At 40.5% G+C, this 26,512-nt stretch overlaps 1 protein-coding gene across 1 annotated transcript; it reads left to right on the forward strand.

Moving 5' to 3' along the window:
- The first annotated feature begins 10,053 nt into the window (after positions 1–10,053).
- LOC108670671 (protein GDAP2 homolog) lies at positions 10,054–20,583 on the forward strand. The gene is made up of 6 exons (XM_047885624.1): positions 10,054–10,158; positions 17,792–17,978; positions 18,828–18,981; positions 19,296–19,435; positions 19,972–20,077; positions 20,536–20,583. The coding sequence occupies exons 1-6, from the start codon at positions 10,083–10,085 to the stop codon at positions 20,581–20,583; spliced, it is 711 nt and encodes a 236-aa protein (XP_047741580.1). The 5' UTR covers positions 10,054–10,082.
- Positions 20,584–26,512: the final 5,929 nt, after the last annotated feature.

The raw sequence follows: 26,512 nt of genomic DNA on the forward strand, positions 1-26,512 counted from the left end.
GCATCGTTGACGCTCCGAGTATGAACACCTTCAATAACAGACTAGACGAAGCTATGCAGGAGCATATGTTCAGTCTTAAAATGCCTAGCAAATTACGGACCAGGCATTAAGTTCAGCAGCTATCTCAATCAATCGTCAGTTTTGGAAAGATCGGGTTCCAAGGGCCGGATCCCTTCTGAATCAAGTCACGAAAAATTCAAGAATCGTCAACAGGCCATGGGCCTATTTCTTCAGTGCCAACACTCCTATTCTATTCTATTGCTCACACATTTGCTGAACGAGGACCATGCTTGACTATTTATGTTAAAAATTATTAGATAAACAGAACATTGAGTCAAAACTGAGCAGGGGTAAATAGTTGAAGATGGACTGAACACAGCAGGCAAAATTAGAACGATTCATTGAACTATACAAGGCATGAGCTAAAATTGAGATTCTAGTAAGCTAGTTTGTAACAATTCTACTGTGAGATAAAAAAAAAGAAGATCGGCCTTTCATCGAGCCTCACGATGCAGTATCTAACATATCCTCTCAAAGCAGCCTGCATCGGGCGACGATGCAGTACCAAACCAAACATGCCCAATAAAAGCAGCCAATATCCGGCATCGCGATGCCGTACCAAACATCATTCTCAAAATCGACTCGCAAACAATCGAGGCGAGGGCGAGAAAGGGAATGTTTCAGGACAGATCCTCATCTACTTTCCCGGCATTGACTCGGAACTGTCCCATATACAGCCACATTGTACTCGTGGACAATATTATGAATATAAGAGTTCTGGTGAGAATTAAAGACTAATTGGCTTGCGAGATGATGCTGGGTAACTTTTCGACTTGGTACGACCAGGCCTTCGTGAATAACATGAAATTTAATGGCAAAGAGAATTATGCCATTGATTGCACTCTTCAGAGCCCTCGTGCTCCCCTTCTGGACGACCTACTTACCTAGTGCGGTCACTGGTCAGCTTCGGGTTTCGTTTCGACACGACGGACCATCATGACTTGGATCAGAAACATGAGAGAGCTACCTGCTGAGGGAGGCTGAAGCACACAAAACTGTGCCCACTGTAGTGGAAAAATGTAAGATACGTTGGTCATAGTATGTGTACGACTAAACTTGGTCCATGTCCACTCGAAGCGACTCGTCAATTTCCTTCAGAAAATGTCAATTTGTTAAAACAAATTTTAAAAAATACCAGCTAAGAAAAAATTTTCAGTTTCCGAACTGAATTGTTAATTAAATAGTTCGTAGTGAATAGTTTGGCAACCGTCGGGAACGACGATCATGCCTATTTTTGGGCGCCGTAAATGCGTTCGCACAGGTCACTGGTCATGACAATTATGAGTGAACTGTGCATGCTTGCAGGATCTTCATCGTCTTCTAAAAGTTCTGGTGCAGTCCACGAGGGTTGGTAAATATCTTCACTGGGATTCCAGTCGTCCAGTACTTGAGAGGAAGGTGACAAATGTTTAGAAATGAACTACCGGTACCATAGGGCTTTCAACGTGGCTCCCAAGTGACTGCATTGTGTTTTCGGAGACTTCATGGAAAACTCCATGCGCGTGATCAGTACAGATTGGATTGTATCGCGTATACATCGCTTTCTTTACCTCCCATTAGGGAAATTGCATGTGTTTCCCCGTTCTTTGTACATTTTTTTACACAAACCTAACCTCATCATCGGCTTATGCTCTCCCGATTGATACTTCACCGCGCAGGGCTGAAGTATCATCAGTAGCTACCACTTGTGAGAGAGGTCTCACAACAGCCACAAGTGGTTATATCGTGACTTCTCCTTCTTCACTTTTAATACATTGACCACAAATACACAATCATGGTTGAACTATAAACTAGTTCAACCATGTACACAATTATGTACGTGATCTGAGGAAAAATTCTTCAGAGCGGACAGTTGAGGTTAGGCAAGCTCTCCGCTACTAGGCTTAGTAGAGGAGAGCTTGTAGCATGGTTGAATTAATACAAGGTTGACCCACGCGCAGCTGCTCTTTGCGGATGTCGTTTGTTGTTCCGACTGTGACGTCACCGTGGGTCCAAAATGTAAATACTGTCGCGAAAGACGTTGTTTTTGTGCCGATTTTGAGATCAATTTAAAAAAAATTGCCCTCCTCAAAATCGTTATAAAAATATTCTGAAACCTATATATTCTTGTCTTGAGCTTTTGTACGTGATTGAAACTTTTCGCACTTCACAGAATTGTAAATAAGGGTAACGCAGCGTGACGGACATCACAGAGACAGAGTGATAGACTAAACTGACTAATAGGTAGAATAAATTAATAGAGTGGACACTGGAGTAGCTAAATGACAACTCACTTAGGTAACTAGACACTTGCTAAGAGTCTCAGCCAACTTGAGCCAAGTGAATCATTAATCGAAGATAAATTATGTGTATGAACTATGAATCATTATCACTTTGTCATCCACATGACCCACTGACCCAGACCACATGTTTAAGTTCATGAGCATAATATACCTAATCCGTCCAAAAATATCTCAAGTTTTATGGTAAGGTCAAGTACCTAACACCAGTTTTGAGTTTTACTGTTGTATATTTACCTACAGGCTACAATGCTACACTGCTACAGGCTACATTGCCCATTGGTATCACATAATGATATCATTGATATGTGCACGCACTACGCAGCACACAGGCCCACAATTCACAGTGTGAGTGCAAGCCTGCAGCTGCAAGGGGCCAAGGGCTGCATCTGGAGGCTGCTGGTCTACTACCTAGCCTACTTAATCTTATAGGATTTGAAATTGAACTTGGAGAGTCTAAAAAACTCTCTGCAAAATAATAATAATCTGCTTTGCCACTAAGCTCACTAGTCTATGGCTCCAGCCTCTGGGATTGCTGTACCTGTACCTTAATTTTTTATTCATTTTTTTAAATATAAAATTGAAAATTATCATCTTCAGGATTTAGATGATTTGCAGTTTTGCACCTTTTCATTTTTCCTAATTTGAGTCTGATTGACTGGTCTGTCAACTGAGTGTCAAGCTTTTTTTTTCTTTTTCTGGTTATGATTTCATTTTTTGATCTTTGTATTTCAAATTTTAGGTGGTAAGATTATTTCTCCAGCTTCCAGAGTCCAGACCATAGCACTAGTAGACAGTGAGTAGTGGCGGCTGAGTACTGAGTAGTAGTAGTTGTGGCATGTACCGTCAAACGGGGTAAAAAGGGATGGGCTGGGTAAATTGGGATGTGTGTCCCACATTTTGTAGAAATGTTTTAGCTGCTAAACTAATCAAAATATTGCAAAACCAAAAAATAGTGGCGTAAACTTCAACATTTTTACTATCTATTATGTATAAAGCTAGTCGAAAAATCAAACATTTACTATCTCTAAAAAATCGCTGAAAAAAAGTGTGAAAAGTGTAATTTTGGAAAAGTACCTCTGCTAAGCTAAGGTGTGGAGGCACAGTGGGGCAAAAAAAATATTTGCCGTATTAAAAAATTTTACTTACATAAAAGTTGCACCCAGGTGTTGGCTTGAAAACGTAATTGACGGAATTTGCCTATCTCATTCCAAAAAAAATTGGCAGCCATTTCCGCATGGCGGGGCTACTCGGGACACCCGGGGCGGCGGGGTAATTAGGGACACACTTAAAAATGCATTTACATTTTACAGTAGAACCTCAGTTAGCAAAGGTTCCAGTTAATAAAAATATTGATTAACAGCAAAGAATTTTGATTACATTTACCTTGCTCAGCGGAAAAAATTCACTCATCGAAAAATTATTGCATGTGCATCATCGGTCGTCACAAAATTGTACCTACATAGAATGCTATATGTAGAATTGTGCACCGTGCATCATAGAATGAAAAGTATATAATTGACTTAAACTATGATTTATTTCTCCAAAACATATGATGGTTGTCACTAAAACATTATTTTCTGTTTCGGCTTTCGGGTATGTTTTTCACGATCTTTTTTGTTAGAGTGAAATCACTTGACTCAATTAAAATTGTGCGAAATTACAAACCATCCTGTAAGCTTACAGATACAGAAGAAATGCTACATGGCTGCTGATATGAAGCTTGCAGGGGACAAAGTCGTTGTCAATGCTCAATGGCATGTCCATGGATACAGTAATATCACATTAATAATACGGTAATTAATGAATATGGTAATATAATATCAATAAAGATAAAACAAGTAAAAATCACAGAAAATGTCATTTATTTTACATCTACATCATCTACAATGAAATAGAAGGACTTCAAAGTACTGTTAGTAATGGATGAGTACACTCTGCATGCTTCAAACGTTTTCAATTAACTTTTATTGCAAGTGTCCCGGATTACCCCGTTCCCAGGGGGTAAATCGGGACGGTTTTATTTTGCATCTGGCACCTTACAAATAGCATATGGAATTTTTTTTGAAGATGCCATTGGATAGCCCTTGCAAAGAGCTATAAAATGAGCCTAAACTCGTTTCTGAAATGTTTCATGGTAAGAAGTTATTAACAAAAAACCCTCAAAACCATCCCTTTTTACCCCATTTGACGGTAGGTTACTGTAGGTAAGGTACCTATGTATTGTGAGCTGTCATATGTGTCCAATTGTCAATTGCTCACGTGTTTCACTCGGCAGCTCCGCTGACTGCTGTCCAGGGTGCAGAGGGTGGAAGCAGCGTCGCCAATATACCTATGGGTTTTTAAGCCCAAAGCATCACCAACCATTTTCAAGATGCATTGCCAGGTAATTTTTAATGAAAAGCCATTTACGCTGAGTAATGAAAAACTATTTACAAGCCACAAACTTATTTACAAGGTTGCATGCACGTGTTACCCGAAATAACTAATTTCCCCAAAAAAACACCCAGAGTACACAAAAAGTCAAATCAAAACATGAGAAAACACACTCACACCGCTAAAATGACAACAAAAATACAAAAGCAAAAACGTGGTGTACACATTTTGGCAAGAAAACACAGGAAAACAGATCCACACAAAAGCCACTCCACACTCACACAACCAAAAAAACAAAAAACCTTTCTTTTTTCTAAATAGTTGGCTGAAGACTGACAAATATATAAAATGCAAGAATTTCAATCTAAATGTGTTGGCAAGATCTTCTGAAGGCATAAATTTTGCTACTGAAGCATAGCCAAAGATCTTGCAATATTCATCCACTCTCTGCACAGTGGATCTGCTGTACTGTCTGCTGTGTGCTGTGCACCTTTGCATTGAACATTGCTACCTTGCTTAAATAACATTGAGTTTTTATCCAATTGAAGTTGTCTAGCAATTTGTTTTATGTTCATTTTATATTGTTTGGTTTATCATGTTTTGATCTCTTTCATATACATTTGCTATCTTCTCTTGAATGTTCTTGTATCCTTTAAGACTAAGGTTATGAACTGATAATGGAGCTGGACTCAAATTTGTTTTCAATGAAGATATGGCAAATTTGCTCCACATTTTATTTCTTTGCAAATTATTGGTGAACTTGCAATTTAAGCAGGTTAATGATATAGTACACACCATGAACCATGATGGGATTATTGTACTTATTTGTAACAAAAAGTGGATTCCTTGCAACTTGTTCCTCAGGTCAGATTGAGAATCCTTCTCAATATGTTTGGGTTTGTCTGGCAAAGCCATGACTTTTTATGTTGAAAATTTTCTGTGTGGAGAGCCATTAGTTATTCCACCATAATAATATTCTGCAATTTAGACTTCTAATCAGATCTTTGCAGCAGCCAGCCACATAAAAGCAGCCAGCCATACCCATCATATATATATATAGGTATATATATATATTTGTAAAGTACGGTTGACACTCCTCCTGGAGAGTGAAATTGAATCAAATTTCTCTAAGAAAAGTTCCAATCCTAAAATGGCCTGTGTCCTAAAAAATAAGTTTGTAGGTACTGTATGTAATATATACATGTGTTCGTCCGTTTTTCATGGCTAGTATTTATGTAAGTACGTACCAGTGTATTTATTTAATTTCTTTTTTTAATATTAATCATTATTAGCCTTTTCTTTGCCAATTAATCTTTCTTTTGTCAAGATTATTAGTCTCTCTCTTGCTCTCTCTCTCTTGCTCTCTCTCTCTGCCTCCACACTCTCCAAATATGTTTGTGCACTCTCAATTGCAGCCATAGTTGCTACTTTACAGAAACTCAATAGAATTGCAATTCAATCCTCACCTCTTCTATACCCCATGCTATTCCCCAACCCCTAAATCAGAATCAAATCAATCATAACTAACATTTATTTTTCATACACCTCACATTCCACTCTCAGATGCTACGTGCTTTCATTCACATTCCTATTGCACGAAAAATGATTAAACACTTGTCCTCTTTTCTCTTATTCAACCGGTATGTGCATTGTGCATCCATTCACACACAACATCTCTGCACCCACACCAACAGTTCCCACCTCGGCTACCACCACCATACATTCATGCAGACATCACTTTCTCTCTTATATGCAGATAGCAAAGTCAGAAATACCACATAAATTAATAGGAGTGAACACAGATACAATTTTAGTACTGCAATAATACTGCATTAATGCAGCAAAATATCATATATATAGCTTTTTTTCAATCTGGAAGATGAGAGAATAAAAATGTACTATTGTAGCCTCATTTTGATTGTTTTTATTTTATAATCTAACCTCTAGGTATATATGTATGTATTATATGTATAATTTTATGCAAGTTTGATTGAAGACCAGAGCATGCTTTTTATTTACAATCTTCTTGTTCGTCTTTTTCAATGAGTCGATATATAATGTATATATCGACTATATATGTATAATGTGCATGCAACTTATATATGTATAATGTACATGTTATAATAACCATAGGAATGCACTTTAACCAATGGCTCTCTTTTTATTTTATATTTTTAAATATTCTGGGAATCATATCTTCAACAAAAATGTACATACCAATAAAAATTATTTATTACAAAATTTGATTTGTATGTAACAGAAAAATTTTGCATCAGCCAATCAGTACCAGTATATGCATTTTTGGGGGGCTTTTTAAAGGCACCAAGCAGGTTTTGGGAAACTTTGAGTCAAAGAATTCACCATGCTAATACTAATTTATATATGTGTTTCAAATTATTCAAATAATTATATACTGATCTTTAACCCTTTTTATATTTCAGAGATCTTTTCTTTTCCATGACTTAATTTTTAATGCTCTGCTGTTAAGTTTGCCAATTTTAACCTCTCATTAATTTAGTTACCTTGACATAAAAGTTTTCTTTTATTTGTGATACTCATCAAAGAATTGATATCTGGCACATTACAGTTGTGCTTTTAAATACTGTTTTTCAGTCTGAGCTGAGAAAATGTCTGCCAGTGTAAGTACTAATTGTTGATGAATTTTGATGTTAATCAAGTTGATGAAACTGATATAATTTATAGTACGGTAGGTATATAGTCTTGCTTTTATTTATCATGGCTTTGGGAAAGTGCAAGCTACAGCGTACGAAGGAAGCCAGTGCAGTAGTAAGGCTTCACACCAGAAGCTGCGACGCACGCCACCGCTGCTCTGTTCCGTACGAGCGCGACCACGGAGCAGGCCGCGTCCTCATGAGTACCGTACAGGAATTATCTTGCTGAACAATCATCATATTATTATCTACACGCTAGATACCCGGCCTAGAATATATTCGATGACTAATTATGTATTCGCACACCAAAGGTTATCTATAAACTGAAACGGCGACCAAGATGCAATAAGTTTCCCTAAATCTAGACTTCTAAATCCTAAGAGCTAATTAATGAGCCATGTGATCATGTTTAGCTTTGGATGGTAACTTCGAGGTTCAAAATTCTGGCTGGTAAGCACGATAAGTTTGATGGGATTCATAGTGAAGTATTTCGCCTCGTTGTATCACGAACTCTGAGTGAACCTCCTCGCCTGACATGGAAGTGCTTAAGATGTACGTGCAGCCTGGTGTTCCCAACTGCTCTTTCAAAAGACAGAAGTCGCACACGTTTCCTGTTAACCTGCGATCAAGTGCCTGCGGTCGACAAAGTTCTGATTTCCACTACACTGCGTTGCCAGCAACCACCTCTGAGCGTTGCAGCTCTGAACGCCTCTCTTCTGAGCGTTGCAGCTCACATTTTACTGAATCTTCTAACGCCAACGCTCTGCGATCAGCCTCTAAGCCCCAGCACCCGAGATCTTCTCGTGATTCCGGCCACAGCCGTTCATTCTCACGCAAAACTGGCGTGTCATTCATGCCGAGAAGCGAGAGCGCGGGCGTGGCCAGTCCTAGTGATGGTAAAATAGCCCCCACCACCCGCAGTAAGTGGAGGAGTGCCCTCAGTGTCCTCAGGACTTCCCTGGTCAGGTCTCCCTCTGCCCATAGAGACTGGACCCCCATAGGTGCCGTGACCACCGCGTGCTTTGGCAGCGCCCATGATGAAAACAGCGAAGGTGAGACTGCCGTCCTCTGCCTTTATAGTGGAATTTTCATGTCATAGATTCTCTATTATTTTCACTTTTTATTTGAGGAACTACCAAGCGGTTTTTTCACCTCGCTCGTGTAGGTCGCAATCACCACTTGTTTCTCGATTTAAGATTGTGTATTGTGTAAACAACTGTAGTATTGTGCAGTTGTTTAACTTTGACATGGTGGAACATTAAGCATTGTGGAAGACGCTATTTATCACAAGGGGTAATACTTGAGAGGAAACCGAAGAATAATTATTAGTTGAGTCGTATATATAGGTCTCGATTTAGCACCGTGGCACGCGATATCTGGCGCTGCCTCGCACAGTGCGACGGTGCAGGTGCACTGCTTATCAGTTGCCCGCGTGTCACGGTCCGGGCAGGTGTACGTGTGATGGTCTCTCACTGTTGGTTTTATCAGTGCGTCACCAGGTCTATATTTCCTCGCAACACTTGCTATGTATATGCGCTTCGTTCTTCCTGCTTCTATGATTCATTAGCAATTGTCTATTTTGTCTAAAGTGTCATAAGATTTACGTTTAGGCAAGTGGTAACTTGGTAATTTTATCTCCTTATTTTCGTGTACTACGGTCGTTACGTTATCTATCCGAAAAATGCGCATTTATTTCAAATGATTTGGCAAAATGGTGTGCTGGCATCACTGACGCACGCAGGCACAAGTCGAGCATAGGGTGACTGCGCTTGCACGTGATCACGCATAGCGCCGAGTGCGCACAAAAATAATCTCCTGAAACTTCCACTGAATGAGCTTCTCGCTTGCCCTGTTTTTTATCTTAACGTGTTAACCATGTAACATGATAAGCTGTCATGTAGATAGAGGGAAGGTAGTTAATTATTAGTGGCGGGGTCAGGTGGACTGGCTGGTGCCTGCGTCAGGTGTTGGTGGCCGTCACTGATTAGTGGCGTGGTCACTGTATTTTGCGACACGTGTAGAAGTGTTGCAGCGTCTTGTGTAGAGGCGTTGTATGGTCATGTGTACATGTGTTGCGTCGCCATGTGTAGAACTTGCGTCCTCATGTGTAGAAGTGTTGTATCGCCTTGTGTAGAAGTTGCGTGCTCATGTGTAGAAGTGTTGCATCGCCTTGTGTAGAAGTTGCGTCCTCATGTGTAGAAGTGTTGCATCGCCTTGTGTAGAAGTTGCGTGCTCATGTGTAGAAGTGTTGCATCGCCTTGTGTAGAAGTTGCGTGCTCATGTGTAGAAGTGTTGCATCGCCTTGTGTAGAAGTTGCGTGCTCATGTGTAGAAGTGTTGGGTCGTCATGTGTAGAAGTTGCGTCCTCGTGCGTAGAAGTGTTGCATCGTCATCCAAGTACAGATCTGCACGCTATCGTGTAATGATGGTCATGGCTATCGTCCCTCTAACTGCACGACATAGAGCAGCGCGTCTGGAGTTTAATTGAAACCCGCGTTTGTTGTCATTAATTATCATACGGATGAAATAGGTAGAAAACAGAACATGGCAGTTTTTTATAGTTTGTTTCATATAGCGAGACTTTTCCTTGTATGCTAGACGTTTCCTTGTACGTATGGCCCACGTTGCCTTATGTGGCGGATGTTTGACTATTTAATCTGTTTATTTCAGAACGAGACATTTTCTTGTAGTGCCCCATGTGGCAGTATTTAGCTAACACTTTTGGATACTTGCACGACGACGCCATGTACGCTGATGACTCAGACTACGATGGTAAGCTCACAAAAAATTATTCATTAATGAAGTCGGGTGTGTTGGTCGTGAACTTGTACGTCACTATAAGCTGTGCTGGATCACGTCTCGTGCCGTGTTGCTCATTCCTAACTTATATTCCGCCCATTGACTGTACCGTCAACAACTAACAGGTCGCCTCTCTGCAGATACCGCACTTAACTCGTCGCTTGTCTGTAAAAATCGTATACTACTGGTTAGAACTAACATTTGTAGGGTTGGATCTCCACATAAAACCTACGCGGCTGTTTCGATCCCACGTAAAATTTAGGGTCCAGTTTTGTTTACATGATAGATCGTTTCTATTTAAAACCTGCGACATAAGAGCTGCGGCTATATATCCCTCTGTATTTTCGTTAATTGCGAAGGTCTGATAAGATCGTCTTAAGATACAGATGGTTCAATGTATTATGTAATAATGCTTATGAAGTTATGATATATTTTACATTGTGTATGCTGTACTACCGCTGCCAATGTCGGTGTTCACACACATTGACGCGCAAAACCCACCAACACGCTCGCTAATTACGGCTATTGTCACTGCCACTAAGGTCGCCACTGCACTTATGTCGCCAGCCTTGAATAGAAACGATCTATTACATGAACAGAACTGAACCACACCTTTCTAGCGAGGCCGCAACACATGCGTATTTGTTATCTGGTGATCGAGGTTCCCTGACACCTGATCAAACGAGTGATGTTATTATTAACACATTTCATCATTAAAGCAATTCATCATTATGGTATTTCATCATTGAGATGTTATCCTGTTGTTGTTGTCCTAACCTATGAAATGTAACCTAACCTGCTTCAACATGTTGCTAAAATTGCAAATAGTTATTAATATTGCTCAGTAATTACATAATTACACCTACATTTGCTTATGTGTGCAAAATGTACTTTGTGCAATGTGCAATGATAAAATACCATAGTGATGAATTGCTATAATGATGAAATGTGTCAATGACGAAGTGTCATGAATGTCACCCGTAATAAACTCTAAGAAACCGTAAGTTCTAACCAGTGCTATACGATTTTTTTAAAAGCGGTGAGGTAAGAAGTGCGTGAGAATCTGTTGAGTGGCGTCTCTTGTGCCATCTACGTTAGTCATCACGGCTGTTGAAAGTCTATAATGCCTCACAGTGTACGTATGTTTCCTGATACTTTCAAAACCTGTGAGGCGTTCAGGCCGCTACCTTTGGAAGAAATTCATAGTTAGAGGCAATTCTAGTCTATTGTAAATTACGGACTAACCGCTTAATGGGAATACATCGAAATCTTTTTCATAAATTTTATCATGTCTTGTTAATCAGACCAACCGCTTAATTGGGTGACATTGTAATCTTTCATTCAATATCATGTCCTGTTAATCAGACCAACCGCTTAATTAGGTGACATTGTAATCTTTCATTCAATATATCATGTCCTGTTAATCAGACCAACCGATTGCACTGCTCGAAGTGATGCGACTTTTGATTGATATTTCGCTGCTGTTTGCGCTGAAATTCAAGCTGATGCAGCTNTAGAGAGCACGTCAAGTTCTAGGTCACCTATGTCCTAGAGAGCACGTCAAGTTCTAGGTCACTTATGTCCTAGAGAGCACGTCAAGTTCTAAGTCACCTATGTCCTAGAGAGCTCGTCAAGTTCTAGGTCACCTATGTCCTAGAGAGCACGTCAAGTTCTAGGTCACTTATGTCCTAGAGAAGGCCAGAAGTCGCGCTTGCGCACTAGGAGCAGATCGATGGCCAGTCGGCGCTGCAGAGCTTGCGACGCAGTTCCTATCACGAGTGTCCTTATTTGATTCTCATTGTATCCTCTTATCTAAGTGTTACACGTGTGCCGTTTTTATCCGTAAAGGATTATAGTAACTTGTGTAGATAATTATAAATAAATTAATGAGGTCTGAGAGATAGCGGAATGTTTTGAACGCCATGAGCCGACACCCAGTGGCTGTTGTCCCGCGGCCGGGATAGGCGTGTGCTCCACTGCTCAATTGCTAGCTGTGCCGCTGCAATTATTTTTTCACTATTCCAATGTGTTGATAATACTGCCTATCAGGCTCTTCATTTGCTTAACCATGTTGTCATGAGGACCATAAGCTTGATTAATCATCTACCAAACATCTATTCATCTACCCACCATGCATAATTTGGATCACACACTGACTCATTCCCCTAACCTTTTCTCATGCAAGTGACTCCTTCCTCATAACACTTCTTTTGTTGACCTGGAGTTCGTTTTGAGTTGCTTAATAAATCTGAATTGTGACGTGCAGGATGTGACGCATAATCGATTTGTTGGGCGTTACTGGTCAACTATGAGTCATGCTAGACCATCTACATTCATTCTGGGTCTCCGTGACGTTCATGCTTTCGCGTGAATAGCATACCTTTCATGCCACGCGCATGCAGGTGTAACACCTTTCATGCCACGCGCATGCAGGTGTAACACCTTTCATGCCACGCGCATGCAGGTGTAACACCTTTCATGCCACGTGCATGCAGGTGTAACACCTTTCATGCTACGCGCATGCTGGTGTAACACGCTTTGTGCCACGCGCAAGTGTAACGCCTTCCGTGCAACGTAGCAATCACTGAACCACGTCTAGCTGTAACACTTACCATGCGTACGTTAGTACGTATAACACTTACCATGCGTACGTGTAACACTTACTATGCCTACGTGTAACATTTTCCGTGCTTACTTGTAACACTCACTATGCGTACGTGTAACACTTTCCATGCGTACGTATAACACTTACCATGCGTACGTGTAACACTTACTATGCCTACGTGTAACACTTTCCGTGCTTACTTGTAACACTCACTATGCGTACGTGTAACACTTTCCATGCGTACGTGTAACGTCTCCTTGAAATACGCGCTTAACGTCAGAGACACCAACGTCACTCTAACGTCACTCGTGGATTGCGTAGAATACTCAAGTAGCATCGTGTTGAAATCAAGCATGAACCGAATCCTGCTTCGCAATGTTTCCCAACCGCGCTAATTCCATTGCAATATTCAATGTACAACATTCATTCCTGGTTATTTTCAATGTTTCAAGACAAGATTAATTTTAAATGTACAAATTATTAAAGAATTAGCAACTTTCTCATCCAGCATCTGTAAATAGCGGTTAACGTTATATAGATGACCCATTAGATGTATTTGACTCATTACACCGAATCTACTTAATTTGACTCGATCTCTTGTACGCATGTTTATCATTCCTTCAGCGTTGATGCGCTCTCGAATGACTGATATTAAATCATGAATCTCGGAAGAATTTTCACCGAAATATTTTCGATATCTTCATTTCCTTGGGAAAAACGCCGAAAATTACTCGCCAAACTTCGTAATTTTCTACAAAATGTGTGCGTTTTTGTGGTCAGGTAACTTCTGATATAACTTCACGCTGAATAAAAAGCTCGGCCGATAAAAATATCATTCTCACTTCTCGTCTATATCGTCAACTAAATTTCCGTTGTTGCGGACATCCGTTTCTCCAGGAGCGGTTACCTGATAATACTTTACTTCAGCTTTAAAACTTTAATCTGATAATTACAGCACATTCACCGTAGATCACAAATCTATCATATGGAGTAACTATATCTGCACCGAAATTATAGAACGGCGTTTTTAAATACAGTTTGGACAACTTATTTCCTTCTATCAGGAAGAGGAACGCTTTATGAAGCGAGGTGATGGCACTTGCTGCGTTAGAGACTTGGGTGTTATATTGACGCTAGACCCGACCGCTACAACGCCGCGGTGGAATGTAATAACGAGTCTTTATTGCATTCCTCCACTGATCACCTTTAAAATATAATTTCGTTGATTTATCCTAATTTATGTTATCAAGCCTTCACGTCATTAATTTGTCCAGCCCGCGAGTCACATCGCTAAGGTTTAACCATATTCATTCACATGCCATATCACTCTTGATAATGAATCAACCTTTTTTATGACGACATATTCATTTCAAAATTACAGAAGTTCACCGTGTCACTTCCTAAGTGAATATTTTTCGTGTGTTGCGGGATCTAAGTCTTGCGAAGAGTTCTTGTGTATAGACCGTGCAGCAGAACGTCAAACGTGTCGATCCGCAGCCCATCCCGCCGGCCTCGCGCCTTTTGGAGACGCCCCTCGGTCGAGGAGAGTCTTCTTGATCTGCCGCGCAGTGTTGCGACCTCTGGCGAGACCTGGTCGTCGTGGTGGCCGTCCAGTGCTGCAGCGCAAGAGCTTCCCTACGTCAGCAGCCACCAGCCTGTGGGTGGTGATACTTCGTCAGCATCGTGCGGTTCGACACGGGTGGTTCTCAGCCGAGGTGTTGTTGAGTACCCGGATGTGGAGCTGCGAGACACTTCGTGTATAAGCTTCTCGGAGTTCACTGCCAACTCTTCGGCCGCGGACGCTGTGTCGATCCCTCTTGAGCGCCGTTCTTCACTGCCGCATTGCTCGTCTGACCGAGAAAGTTCTTGTGGCAACGATCGCCTGGAGCAAGAGCAAACTAAAGGACCTACGGCTAGTTCTTGCCTCAAACCGCACATATTCACGGTCATGGGTCGTCTCAAGACTGGCGTTAACGACAGTGAGTATGCGTCTAGCTCTTTAAACGAGCTCTTACCAGTATTACAGCGCGCACGGTAATAATTAAGCCTTCGCCATTATCAGGCCGTATTACATCTGTTTCGAAATACGTATATAATTAATTCACGTTTGTGCTTGTATGATAAAGTTTAAGTTCAAATTTTGTTTGAGATTTCACTAATTATTTTTAATCAAAAATTCTCAATTATTTCATTCTAAAATCGAAACGATAAATTACACTTGTTTGTGACAGGACGTTCATGGCCTTAACTTCACAGGAAGAATCACAAGGCTGAATGCCAGCCACGAACTTATTTAGATTGTACTCGAATTAATTGGTAGTAAAATACCACGTTTCTCGAGTTAGATAATGGAGTATTTAGTATTGAAAGATATTCAGACTCGTTATTCCGAAATTATTCAAATACACTAGGCTAGTGAGGTGAATAATGTTGGCGTGTATTCTGGCATATTGATCAGAAATCGATTAGAATCATTTGGCGATCTGGCAATTTATTGTTATACTTCAACGCCTGTTGATTATTGACTAATGAAAACGCACCTTAACATTTTGATAAGTTTGTATAACCTATATTGGCGTAACCGCTCGCCGCTTTTTAATTTATTATACTTATTGATAATATCTTACATAGCTTAGTTTAAATGTGAATAATCTAAAGCCTAGTGATCAACTGCTGGGCTTAGGCCTGATTTTCGTTTGTTTAGGACTTGTGTGACGTAATCTTGTTCCTAAACACACTCGGCATTTGTAATCGATCGCAGCATTTGTCCTGACATTTATACGAGTCTCTGGTCTTTGTGCTAGTAATGAAACATGAGATTGAGGTTCAGTCGTACGCTGACCCTTGGCCTGAAAGTGCGTGTGCTTTTACGCGACTGAAGCATCTGAATTAGTGGTGATATTTAACAAAATTATACAAATAAAAGAAAAAATGATGCAGGAGAGTGTACCGGAGCTCGGTCTCGTCACTATCTGTTTGAATGGTGGGTGATTTTCTCTGAAATGTGATGCACGAGAGTGTACCGGAGCTCGGTCTCGTCACTAGTGAGTGTATATACCGGAGTGTATACCGTCACTAGTGAGTGTATACCGGAGTGTATACCGGATCTCGTGTCACTATAGGTATTTGTTTAAATGGCAGTAACTGCTGGGAAATTCATCGAAAGTGAACTGTATGGTAAGCCCTTTAAAAGTTAGTTTGTTCCGAAGCACGACCAACAGATGCAACGAAGTGATGTATCATAACTGTTGAACTGCTATTTTCAACAAAGAAGTGGCGCATTGTCACTTGAAATGCTATTTTTAACAACAATGTTACCTGTTATTTCTGTTGAACTGCTATATTCAACAACGAAGCGACATATTATCTTCTGAAATGCTAATTTCAACAACAAAATCATGTATCACACTGTTGAACTGTTATTTTCAACAACCAAGTGACGTATTATCACTACAAATGCTATTTTCAACAAGGAAGTGACGTATTATCACTACAAATGCTATTTTCAACAAGGAAGTGACGTATTATCACTACAAATACTATTTTCAATTTATGCTATCGTGATAGTAAGAACAGTAATATTTTTGATGCTTGAGCGCAGTCGAGCTCGTGTTTCAAAATGGTGTCTCAGTCAATAAAAATTCAAGCAGTTGACAAAGTTTCTGTAATTTCTGGTCATCGATGCCTCATAAATATTGCGTGTAATACTTATAAAGCATACAGCGTGTTATGCATCATAATGAAGTCGTGTCTTGGGTTATCGCTCGCGTTTTGTTCCGTCGCCCCATATCGAGGGTGACTCATCTGGATGTCACCCTCCCATTCTGGTATCATTATCATGTCTTTGCCTTGTAGGCGAAAGCATTATATTTACATTAATGTGCAGGCGGGATGCAACATTAAGTCCTTTTGTGCATTATGAAGCCTTTCGGGAAAGAGAAGTTATATGGAGTCGCAGGCAGTATTCATGCACAACATTACAGCAAGCGTCTCGCGAGTTACCGTTTGTTTGACGTCAGCTCACAGCGGAGTGTGAGCAACCTAGATTTGAATTATGCTTCAATCCACTTGAAAAAAGATGTTTTATTATATATTTATGTGTGACGCGCATGTCGGAAACAAAGGCTGATGTGTTGTTCACTATCTCGTTGGCAACGTTATAGATACGTGTTAGCGTTTACCCTTTGTTAACCTTATAGTGGCGATATAACCTCTTTGTCGGTCTTTTAGGCACGAATTGCAATAAAAACTTTAATGTATCCGTGATTAAAGGGGAGTGCGTTAGATCACTTTCTGTATATAACATCCGCTTTCTCTGATATTTGGGAGGACCTCGCTTTTTTGCGACTTGTTACAGCTTTATTTGCAAATACAAGGAATTAACGCTGTGGATGCTATTTGTACTAAAGGCCCGGCAACCTGATCCACCGTAACTATAACTTCTTAACCCATTGTCTCGCCTATCCTGATGATCTTTATATCAAGCGAATGTCAGTAATTCTCTTTACCATATCGTCATACAACGAGTGTTTGCCCTCTATGTCAAATACGATACTTATATAGCCGCGATATGACACACCTAGCTTCGACTGTAGCGTCATTATCTTATTTATATTTACCGTCGACACTGAGATCTACATGAAAATCAATATAATTGGGTCAATATTATGCCTTAATTAATCGCAGAATGTTTATAAATGCGCCCTTAAAAGCAAACTTACAGTAACTATTTACACCAGCACTCGGTTAATCGTAAAATTATCGCGTTCTCATGATCGTAGAGTGTTGTGCGTGGTTATTCTTTTACCGTGCTGCTCTGATCCTTACATATATTTTTTGGTTGTCTATGCTGCCAGTTAGTGTTTGGTGCTGGTGCGTGAACACAGTGTTTGGTGCTGGTGGCGATGATGTTGTGATGTTTGTNTGAACACAGTGTTTGGTGCTGGTGCGTGAACACAGTGTTTGGTGCGGGTGGTGATGATGTTGTGATGTTTGTGACAGAGGTGGAAGGTGCTGGTGCGTCACGGGGCAGTGATGACGTCAAGATCAACATAGGAGAGCACCTGAGTGTGGGCGAGCACGCCTTCAGTAACATGGAGGACGACATAGACAGGCAGCGCCTGCTAGGGGCGGCGCCCTTTGATGCTTCGTCTGCTGCCATCACCACCAACCTACAGAAGCAGCAGCGGTTGGTTACTAATCTTCTCTGCATGTTCATGATGTTGAAACAACCGAGAGGTATCGTTGTTGTAGCCAAATCAATGTTTAATCAATGTTAGTAAAACGTCATTTGCATGCTGGGTTGCTACAAAAATAAATATTGCTGACTTTCACATGAGCGATTATCTTGTCGTTTCTAAATAATATTACCGGATAAGATAAAAATAGATAAATTGGCCATAAAACGTGTTGGCGAATGCCATGCAAACTCTTAGCTTCACAGTGCACCGATGTTCAATATCCAGTCACTGGCCTTACATACTTGCTGAGAACATGCGGTCTGCGATTCCTGCACTGAGAGAAATTGCTGGGTCTGGATGAGTCAACCCATGACCCATAATCCATTTAGATGAGTCAACCTCGTTCAAATATGCGATGCACTTTTTCGACTCACTTTGCCTATTTGTGGCCCACATGCTGACATATTACTGGCCGTTTAAATTTCAGGCATGACTCACTTGTGGCGTTAAATCGCTATTGACGCCACCCGTAGCATGGATACGTAGGTAATGTCTGGGCGTCAAGTCGCTTTTGACATAATAAATTAGTCGTACCTGAAATTTGAAGGGCAATAAATACGTCAGTAGGACTCACCAATGAGGCAAGTGAGTCAAAACAAGTGCATCGCATATTTGGACGCGGTTGACTAGTCTAAGTGTGTCATCCAGACCCACTAATTTCTCTACGTGTGTGTGTTCCTATGTGTCTTTACTACTAGTTTCTCATTTCATCTGCTACACTCGTTGACTAAACTCATATTTTCATATTTTACGTTGTGAAAATCTGAGTTTTTCTCACGAACTGTCCCGCTGGTCAGGTTCGAGCGCTTGCTACGCCGCAGCAAGACGGAGGACCTGCGAGAAATATCAGGCATCGGCTGCCTCTACCACTGCGGCCACGACAAGCTCGGCCGTCCCGTCATCGTCTTCATCGGAAAATGGTTTAAGTACAACGAAATCAACCTCGAGAAGGTGCGTAGCTCTTATAGCTGTCACTGTACCTATAGTTTCAACAAGTTCATCACAAATAACCTTAGGTTTAAATACAACGAAATCAACCTCGAGAAGGTGCGTATCTCTTATAGCTGTCACTGTACCTATAGTTTCAANTCTCAATGACCAAAAAATCGGATGTGTATAAGAGACAGGTTTATAACTGCAGCGAAGAACCGACCGCTATTCAAGCTGAAGCCACCAATCAAATACGATAAATTGGCCGCAATGTGTACTTGTGCCGCTACGTGTATCCTGCGAGCCGATCATGTAATTAAGGTCCATTGTTGCAGGCTGTGCTGTACCTGCTACGTGTACTGGAGCCCGTAGCGCACTCAGACTACGTCATCATTTACTTCCACACGCTCACCTCTCCTGAGAACCATCCTGCTCTCACATGGATCAGACAAGTCTACGATGTGCTGCTATATAAGTCAGTGATTTATATTTACATTTCCGCATTCTTATTAATAATATGAACCTTTTCTCCTTCCTTATCAGTCAGTTCTTTTCAATTATAGCTTTTTATTCTTTTCATTAACACTTTGAGCGCAATACTACCCAACAATGGCTCAGATGGCCTTCTTTCGGACGAATTACGCGATTTAGTTATTTCATAGCGGTACATGACGGCGGTACTTCCTTACGACTAAAATAAAATTGAATTTTATATGCCGGAATCTATAAATTCACTAGTAAATGGAACCTATAAATTCACTATTAAATATAGGCCTTTTGTCCGTGGACTTGACCGTTTTTAGTCCATCAGGTAACCCTGGTTTGTCGTACTATCTCACCAAACGTATTAATATAAACTTCTTATACCATCTTAATCTGTTCATAAATATGGATGCAGTTTAAACCGTATACAAGACATAAGGCATAAATTCTTCATAAATTTTTAAGGCATAAGGCATCGCCTGGACTTATACTTTTCGGCCATTCCTCAACTTGTATATTATATTTCAGGCACAAGAAGCACCTGAAGGCGTTCTACATCGTGCACCCCACCCTCTGGACCAAGATCATGACGTGGTGGTTCACCACCTTCATGGCGCCTCAGATCAAGCACAAGGTGCGTTGCCACGGTGCTTAGGCTAGGTGCGCTGCCGCCCTGCCACCTGGGCTAGGTGCGCTGCCGCCCTGCCACCTGGGCTAGGTGCGCTGCCGCCCTGCCACCAAGGCTAGGTGATCTGTTCGTATTGCCTGCAAGTTCGGTGCAATTTCTTCCCCTAGTATTGGTGCAGCTCTTGTCTCAACACTCCGCTTATTATGTTGTGCTTGTACTGCAATGCTTGTTTACTTACTGTACCTTGCCTACTGGTGACTATGTCTATGGAAGAATTTCCTGTCTCTAGCATCTCCTCAAAACGGCTACGCCAGAGTTGATTAAATTATCTTTCCTCTTACGTGTATCTCTTCATACTCATCTTTTTATCGTTATTATTATTATTATTGCGTACGTCAAATGTTCAGGAAATTGCTATATTATCTCTCTTCTCATGTCGTGACGCTTACGTCCTGATGTTGCAGGTGTTCTCCGTGACCGGCGTCGAATATCTCTACGACACCATCAGCTAGCATTATATTGCATTGAACTTCCTCGTTTTTATTGAGTTTTTTTGCGCAGGTGAACGGATTGCGCTACGTCAAGAGCAACTCTTGAGACTCGGCCTTCATGCAAGCGGACGGGGAGCTCATGGTGTGAGATGTGCTGGTCGCAACTGCAGAGTCATGCATTTCTTCCTGTCATATTACTTAACGCTTGCGTGGGAAATGCGTCGACTTCAAAAAAGAAAAAAGGTCAAATTAAACCAAAACTGAAACCGTCCGTCCCCCCGAAGGTAAAAGGGGGCGATCTATGGATCAAATGTGAGTAGTAATGTATTGGTTACATTGATTCGATTATTGGCTTCCCTGGCGATATGATGTGTCGTGAACGTGAATGGACTTCTTGCCTCACAATTTTTCTCCATTTCTGGGTTTATAAACTTCACGCTTCAGTATAGAATACATAAAATTGTTTACTGAACAAATGTTTGTTCGTCAAGGGGCAGGAATACGCGAGCAGTACAATATTTCCCCTGAAACCCTGCCGTGAGGGAGTCTCTTGTTCTTAAATTCAGAAAGACGTTGCTGGATGAAGCGCTGATCCAGTTATTTTATTTACTGGACAAATATACCATGCTTTATATCTTTTAGTTCCTATTTATATTTTTTTAATCTCGAATCTAACATATTTATTTTAATTTTGAGAAGCTTTGCCAAAAACATTTGGAAAGTGAAGTCATTGAGGCCTCATTTGAAAGCTCTAATGGATTTCAGTTGAATAAGGGAAGTGGTTATCTCTGCCTGGAAAGCTGATTCGTTCTTAGTTTAATGCCCATTTTTCTATGAAGCTAGGGATATGGAATATGTGTGCGATGCTGTGTACACTTCGTAGCAATAAAATGATAAGAAAATACAAATTCACATTACCTGGATGCGTCGCTTGGGTATCTGAGCTGCTATTTACCGACAGACAAATGACGCTGAAACAATGTTTAAAAACTTTTTGTTGATGTGCGGCATGTATGTTCCGCCACCAAATTCCTGTGCAACTGCTATTTCTGAGAGAAGTCCAGGAATAGATGACGGAGAAACATATTTCTGCATACTGTATCGCTGCTGCCAAATTCCGTGACCTTAGCCATGAGAAGAACATTTCCTCATTTCACTTACTCGTCTATAACTTGGGGGATCAAATAATTGTACAGCTGCTGCGAACGCTGAAGATATCTTATAGTCTTGAGAATAGGTATATAGTTGCGATGCGGTGAGGTGGGATTATCTCTAAAAGAGATAGTTTAAAATAGCTAGACCTCTTTCTCCTTGTTGCTTCCCACTGCTTCTCGTATCCGAGTTACCCAAACAACCAAGCAGTGATATATCTAAACCTAAATTCTGTTGTGAAGTGAGGTCGTGGCGGTTACCTGCATATTGAGCTCTGTAATCGTCGAGCAGTGTAGCGGTAGCCTAGTAAGGATGTCGCAGTTGGCAGTTATGCGCTGTCTAGGTAGTGTTGCAGTAGCTCGTGTAAGCTACGATCGTGTCTTTCATTAGCAGAAAGATATTCGTGTACGCGTTTTGCTTCGATTTGAGACCCGTTAGTAGAGCACTTCTTGGAGCGTGCTGTCTTCGCAGCTCACAGTCGCACTGTAAAAATCTTACACCCTCCCGCCATCAGTTCTAATCGAGCCAAAGACAACTTCATGTTATCGATTTTCCAACGCTAACTCTTCGTTTTCTTCTTCATTCTTGTTGTTTGTTCATTCCGCAACAGCATACGATTTGCAGTTGCGTGGCGTGAATCCGTGCGAAAAATATGTGAATTGGTGCCTGGTTCTTTGTGCGTGTAAGTTTCAAACCTTTGTATTTCATTCTTTATTATCAGTCTATCTTCTCGTTTAGCAACTCTCCATTCATTTTGAACACTTCACTGAATTGGCTTCGCTGTTGTCGTGGATGAGAGATCATAAGTCGGCATTTGTCAGCATTTTAATCAGTAAACAAGTTGACTCGTTAAGCATAGAATATAATCTTATGAAAGATACTGAAATTTTATTCATAAATAATTGTTAAATGACGTCACGTTTTCGCTGCGTGATGAATTTCTCCGACGTTCTTACGTTGCGAACTTGTCTCATACTCTCGATAGTGCTGATGTTTTACTGTTCAAGTTTCGCTCCTAAAAAGTTGGTTACATTTGACGTTTGTACATTTGTCAACATTTGTTTCTGTCGTAGCTCGAGTATCAATCATTTAGTGAGTGTATTCGCCATATCGAAACTCACCTCTTGCCTAATCCATGTGCATTGTTCCAAAAATGATATCTGTTTCACCTGTAACTGGACTAACTAACTGGTTTCATTAAAGATTGAAACAGCTTTATTATGTTCTTTGTAACATTGATCTTGTTTATAACTATTTCGACCTTCTGTGATCTTTAAATAACTTGTGATTTTTAACACGTCTGGAATCGGTTGATATTCAAACTTGGCACTGTATCGGGAAAGCAAGAATAAATGAAGTGCATGAAATAGTAATAAACTCGTTGGTTAGTGTGTTGTTAGATGGTTAGTAATTACCATAGTGGTTTATAACTATCATTCATATCATGGGCTTCGTAGGGCAATAACTCCTCATGTATCTAATTGTTACCCAAATTGCGGCCGTGATACTGATATCTCCACATGTTGACCAACTGCTACGGACTTTTCTTGCATTTTTCACCCCCAAGTGTCGTGAATTTCAGCTCTTATTAAGTATTAACGCCCCGGGGCTCAGTGCACGCCGCACGGTATCATCGCTTCCAGGCAAATGACGTTGCCGCAACGCTGATTACAAGTTGTTATCGTTGAAATAACTTATAATCAATCAACGTTATTTCAACAACAGATATAAACGTCATTTAAACGTCAGTTGCATGGTAGGGTCCAGCGTCGTGTGTGCTATCGTGACCGCTTCTCATAACACGCATTAAACAAGCTTAGTTCATCATTTAATTCCGCCTTTTATTTTCTAGTGTAAAGAAATTGTTAACATTGTAGGATTCCTTGCAGATGCTCTTTGTGCGCCTTATTTTAATCGAAATGTATTACGCTGCGTGACGTCGCCGACAGGTTCAGTGTTATATGTGCTATTGTTGATATCATTTAGAGTTGCTGTTAATTACTGTGGGTAGCAGAGTTACAGTTTTTAATGAACACACATAGAAATATTTAATGAATATTATAAAGCTTATGTGTCTTTCATTTGCTTCTCTCCTCCTCTCGAGAACTCGATTTACTATCTTGGAAAGTCGTGCCATTTCACTCGTGTATTATTTGTTCGAGAATTTTTGTGGCAGGTGCAAAACGATGAATTCACAATCGTCAACAACGCCTGATATGTTCTGTTCTTTATTTAAATATAGTTGAGCTGTTTTTTATAGCTTTCTCCAACACCTCATTACGTTAGGATTACATTGTAGGTTAGTTTTTAATTAACATGTTATCTCAGTTCGTAGCAACTTCATGCCCTTCACCAAATCAACTCGGTTCACGACTTCTTGAGATAATTCGTATGTTTGGAAATAAGGTAATTTTTAACGGAAATCGGCAATATTATTTCCATTCTCTTAAGATTTTTGGGCAAAAAAATTAATTTATTGAAAACTTTGCAAGAATTTCATGGTGATCGAACGTGATCGCGCGTACCATTCCAGAACATATATGCATAATTGCACGTATAAAAATGAGCATGTGTATTACGAGTGCATACTCCAGCTACATAACTGATTCTTCTGCTGCTTCAGTGAGCTGCGCTATTTCAATTATTATATGTTTGCATAGCAGTACAGATGTTAACGCTCAATGGTGAATGTGCAATGAAGATAATTTATACGATGTAATTGGAAATGATAGCGTGCTGACTTCCGGCACGACCTTCAAATTGGTCATACACGCCGCAAAAAAAAAAAAAAGATATTTTTACTAGCGTCAAAAAATTAAAAATTCTCGTAACACTAGTATGTTAAGAAGGGTTCAATTAATACGTACCCACAGCAATCTTAGGACTAAACCGTTTCGTTCTGCACGTCGCACGTCTACTGAAGCGCTGGCTGCAGCGCCATGAACGCTTCTATAAACATGCCCAGCATAGTGCGTGCCCACTGGCCACGCCACAACTGTTCATTGTGCTCTTGAATAAGTCAATGGAAGGGAATTTACGCTTAAAACTTGAACATTCTGCATTGATCAATTAATTAAAAGGTTGTAATATCGCTGCCAATGCTCGACATTCTCACAGAGTTTAAAATTGAATTGTGTTGGGAGAGCAAGAAGTACATCGGCTTTTTTCGTAACACTTTCGTAGCCTTAGGTATGCGTTTCAATGCCTATTTCAGGAATATTGTGGTTTGTATCAGCCTTGATTTATTTTCCATCTGATAACGCAGTTTCTTGAGAAGCGAGACTGTCTCAATGACCAAAAAATCGACCAAACAGCTTCTGACGGGAAAAAACTGCTAAACGCACTGCGGATCTGAACTGTTTTAATGTATGCCTGATGATCCTCGACCTGAAGCACATCAATCGCAACGGTGCACATAATTGATGCGAGTGTGTGCGAAAATGATCAAATATTTCCCGTATCTCTGCCAGTAGAGTTTTTTCTTGACACTCAATGTTGTTTTCATATACAGTATTATCTCATACATAGAATGTATCAAGGGCAGGGTGGCCCAGTGGTTACAGTTTAGAGTACCAAGTTTTTGGTCAGAATTGGCGCGGAGGCTCGGCGGTTGAACAAATTGAAATAAGAGCAGTCAGCAACCAACATTCATTTATACAGTAATATTCTGCCTCCTCTTATGTTACGTTAAGTTGCACTGAAATTTTTGTAGTTTATTTACATTTGCCAGTAGATGCACTCATACACACACATGCACGCACTTATCATCATTCATTCATTGCCACATTCATCCACGCACTTACGATGCATCATTCATTCAAAATAGAAGAAAGAGCGGAGTCGTTGAGGTAAGGCCGGGGCCCGGGTTAAAGATTTGGCCAACTTGCACTTTTTGTTGTTAAATTTGAAGTTAATGCTATGAAACTTCAAACTACTAATTTCGCGTAATTAAATGTTTATTACATTTGCACTAACTTTATTGGGATGCCTGTCGGGGACCACCACTGCCTTACTTCGCTTGAGGTTACACAATACCTCCCCTCAGTAACACGCAGCCTCCAACATTTTTGAACCTGCACTTTTATCAGCCGCAAGCCACCAGACAGAAAAAAATTCATCAGAGTACACCAATCCATGCACTTATCATCCATCTGACCAGTATCTGTACGGCCACGAATAGTCCTCTTTAAATCCGACTTATAGGAAAATAACACGTGATACTGGGAGAGTGGACAACTTATAAGCCTAATACGGCTTTTGAATTTTCAGGTGTTAGTTTGTCTTTGAAAATAACATAAGAACAGAACTTATCAGGCATAATCAGGGCTTCAAGCCGCCTTCAACACAATTTTTAGCCTTTTTCCTCAAGACTTTTAATGCCACATTTTTGATTGAAAAACAGTTCTGATGTTTTCTTCGAGGGCAAGATTCCTGCTGGCCTTTCACATTACCTACTAGATGTCCTGTAGCCTGTAGGTAGATGAATCAATTATCTAGGTAGGCTAGCTGGCTAGCATCTTAGTGGAAAACTAGAGATTTTTTAGAATCAGTTCATTTCAAATTTCCTCATTTACTCAAGATTTAAATCAATTTTTTATGTACAATAAAGTCAATAATGCTGGTATCCATGATACTTTTACTTTACTGAAGTTGCTTGTTTTGAATTTTGATTGCTTGTACCTATTTGTCAGTTGTAGCAATCCTAATGCATGCAATGCAAGTCTGTGCCAATTGGCAATCACCATGCATTGTCCTAGACTCCTAGTCTGGAAAAGTCCTATTTTTGTCTGAAATATCG

Source organism: Hyalella azteca, unplaced genomic scaffold (assembly GCF_000764305.2).
Source record: "Hyalella azteca isolate HAZT.00-mixed unplaced genomic scaffold, Hazt_2.0.2 contig2593, whole genome shotgun sequence".
Classification (NCBI taxonomy): domain Eukaryota; kingdom Metazoa; phylum Arthropoda; class Malacostraca; order Amphipoda; family Hyalellidae; genus Hyalella; species Hyalella azteca.

Excerpts from the sequence above, each read along its gene's own strand:
- LOC108670671 (XM_047885624.1), top strand. The coding sequence starts at position 10,083 with ATGTGGCAGTATTTAGCTAACACTTTTGGATACTTGCACGACGACGCC. Across the intron at positions 18,982-19,295 it reads ACGAAATCAACCTCGAGAAG|GCTGTGCTGTACCTGCTACG; the intron begins GTGCGTAGCTCT and ends CCATTGTTGCAG. Across the intron at positions 19,436-19,971 it reads TACGATGTGCTGCTATATAA|GCACAAGAAGCACCTGAAGG; the intron begins GTCAGTGATTTA and ends ATTATATTTCAG.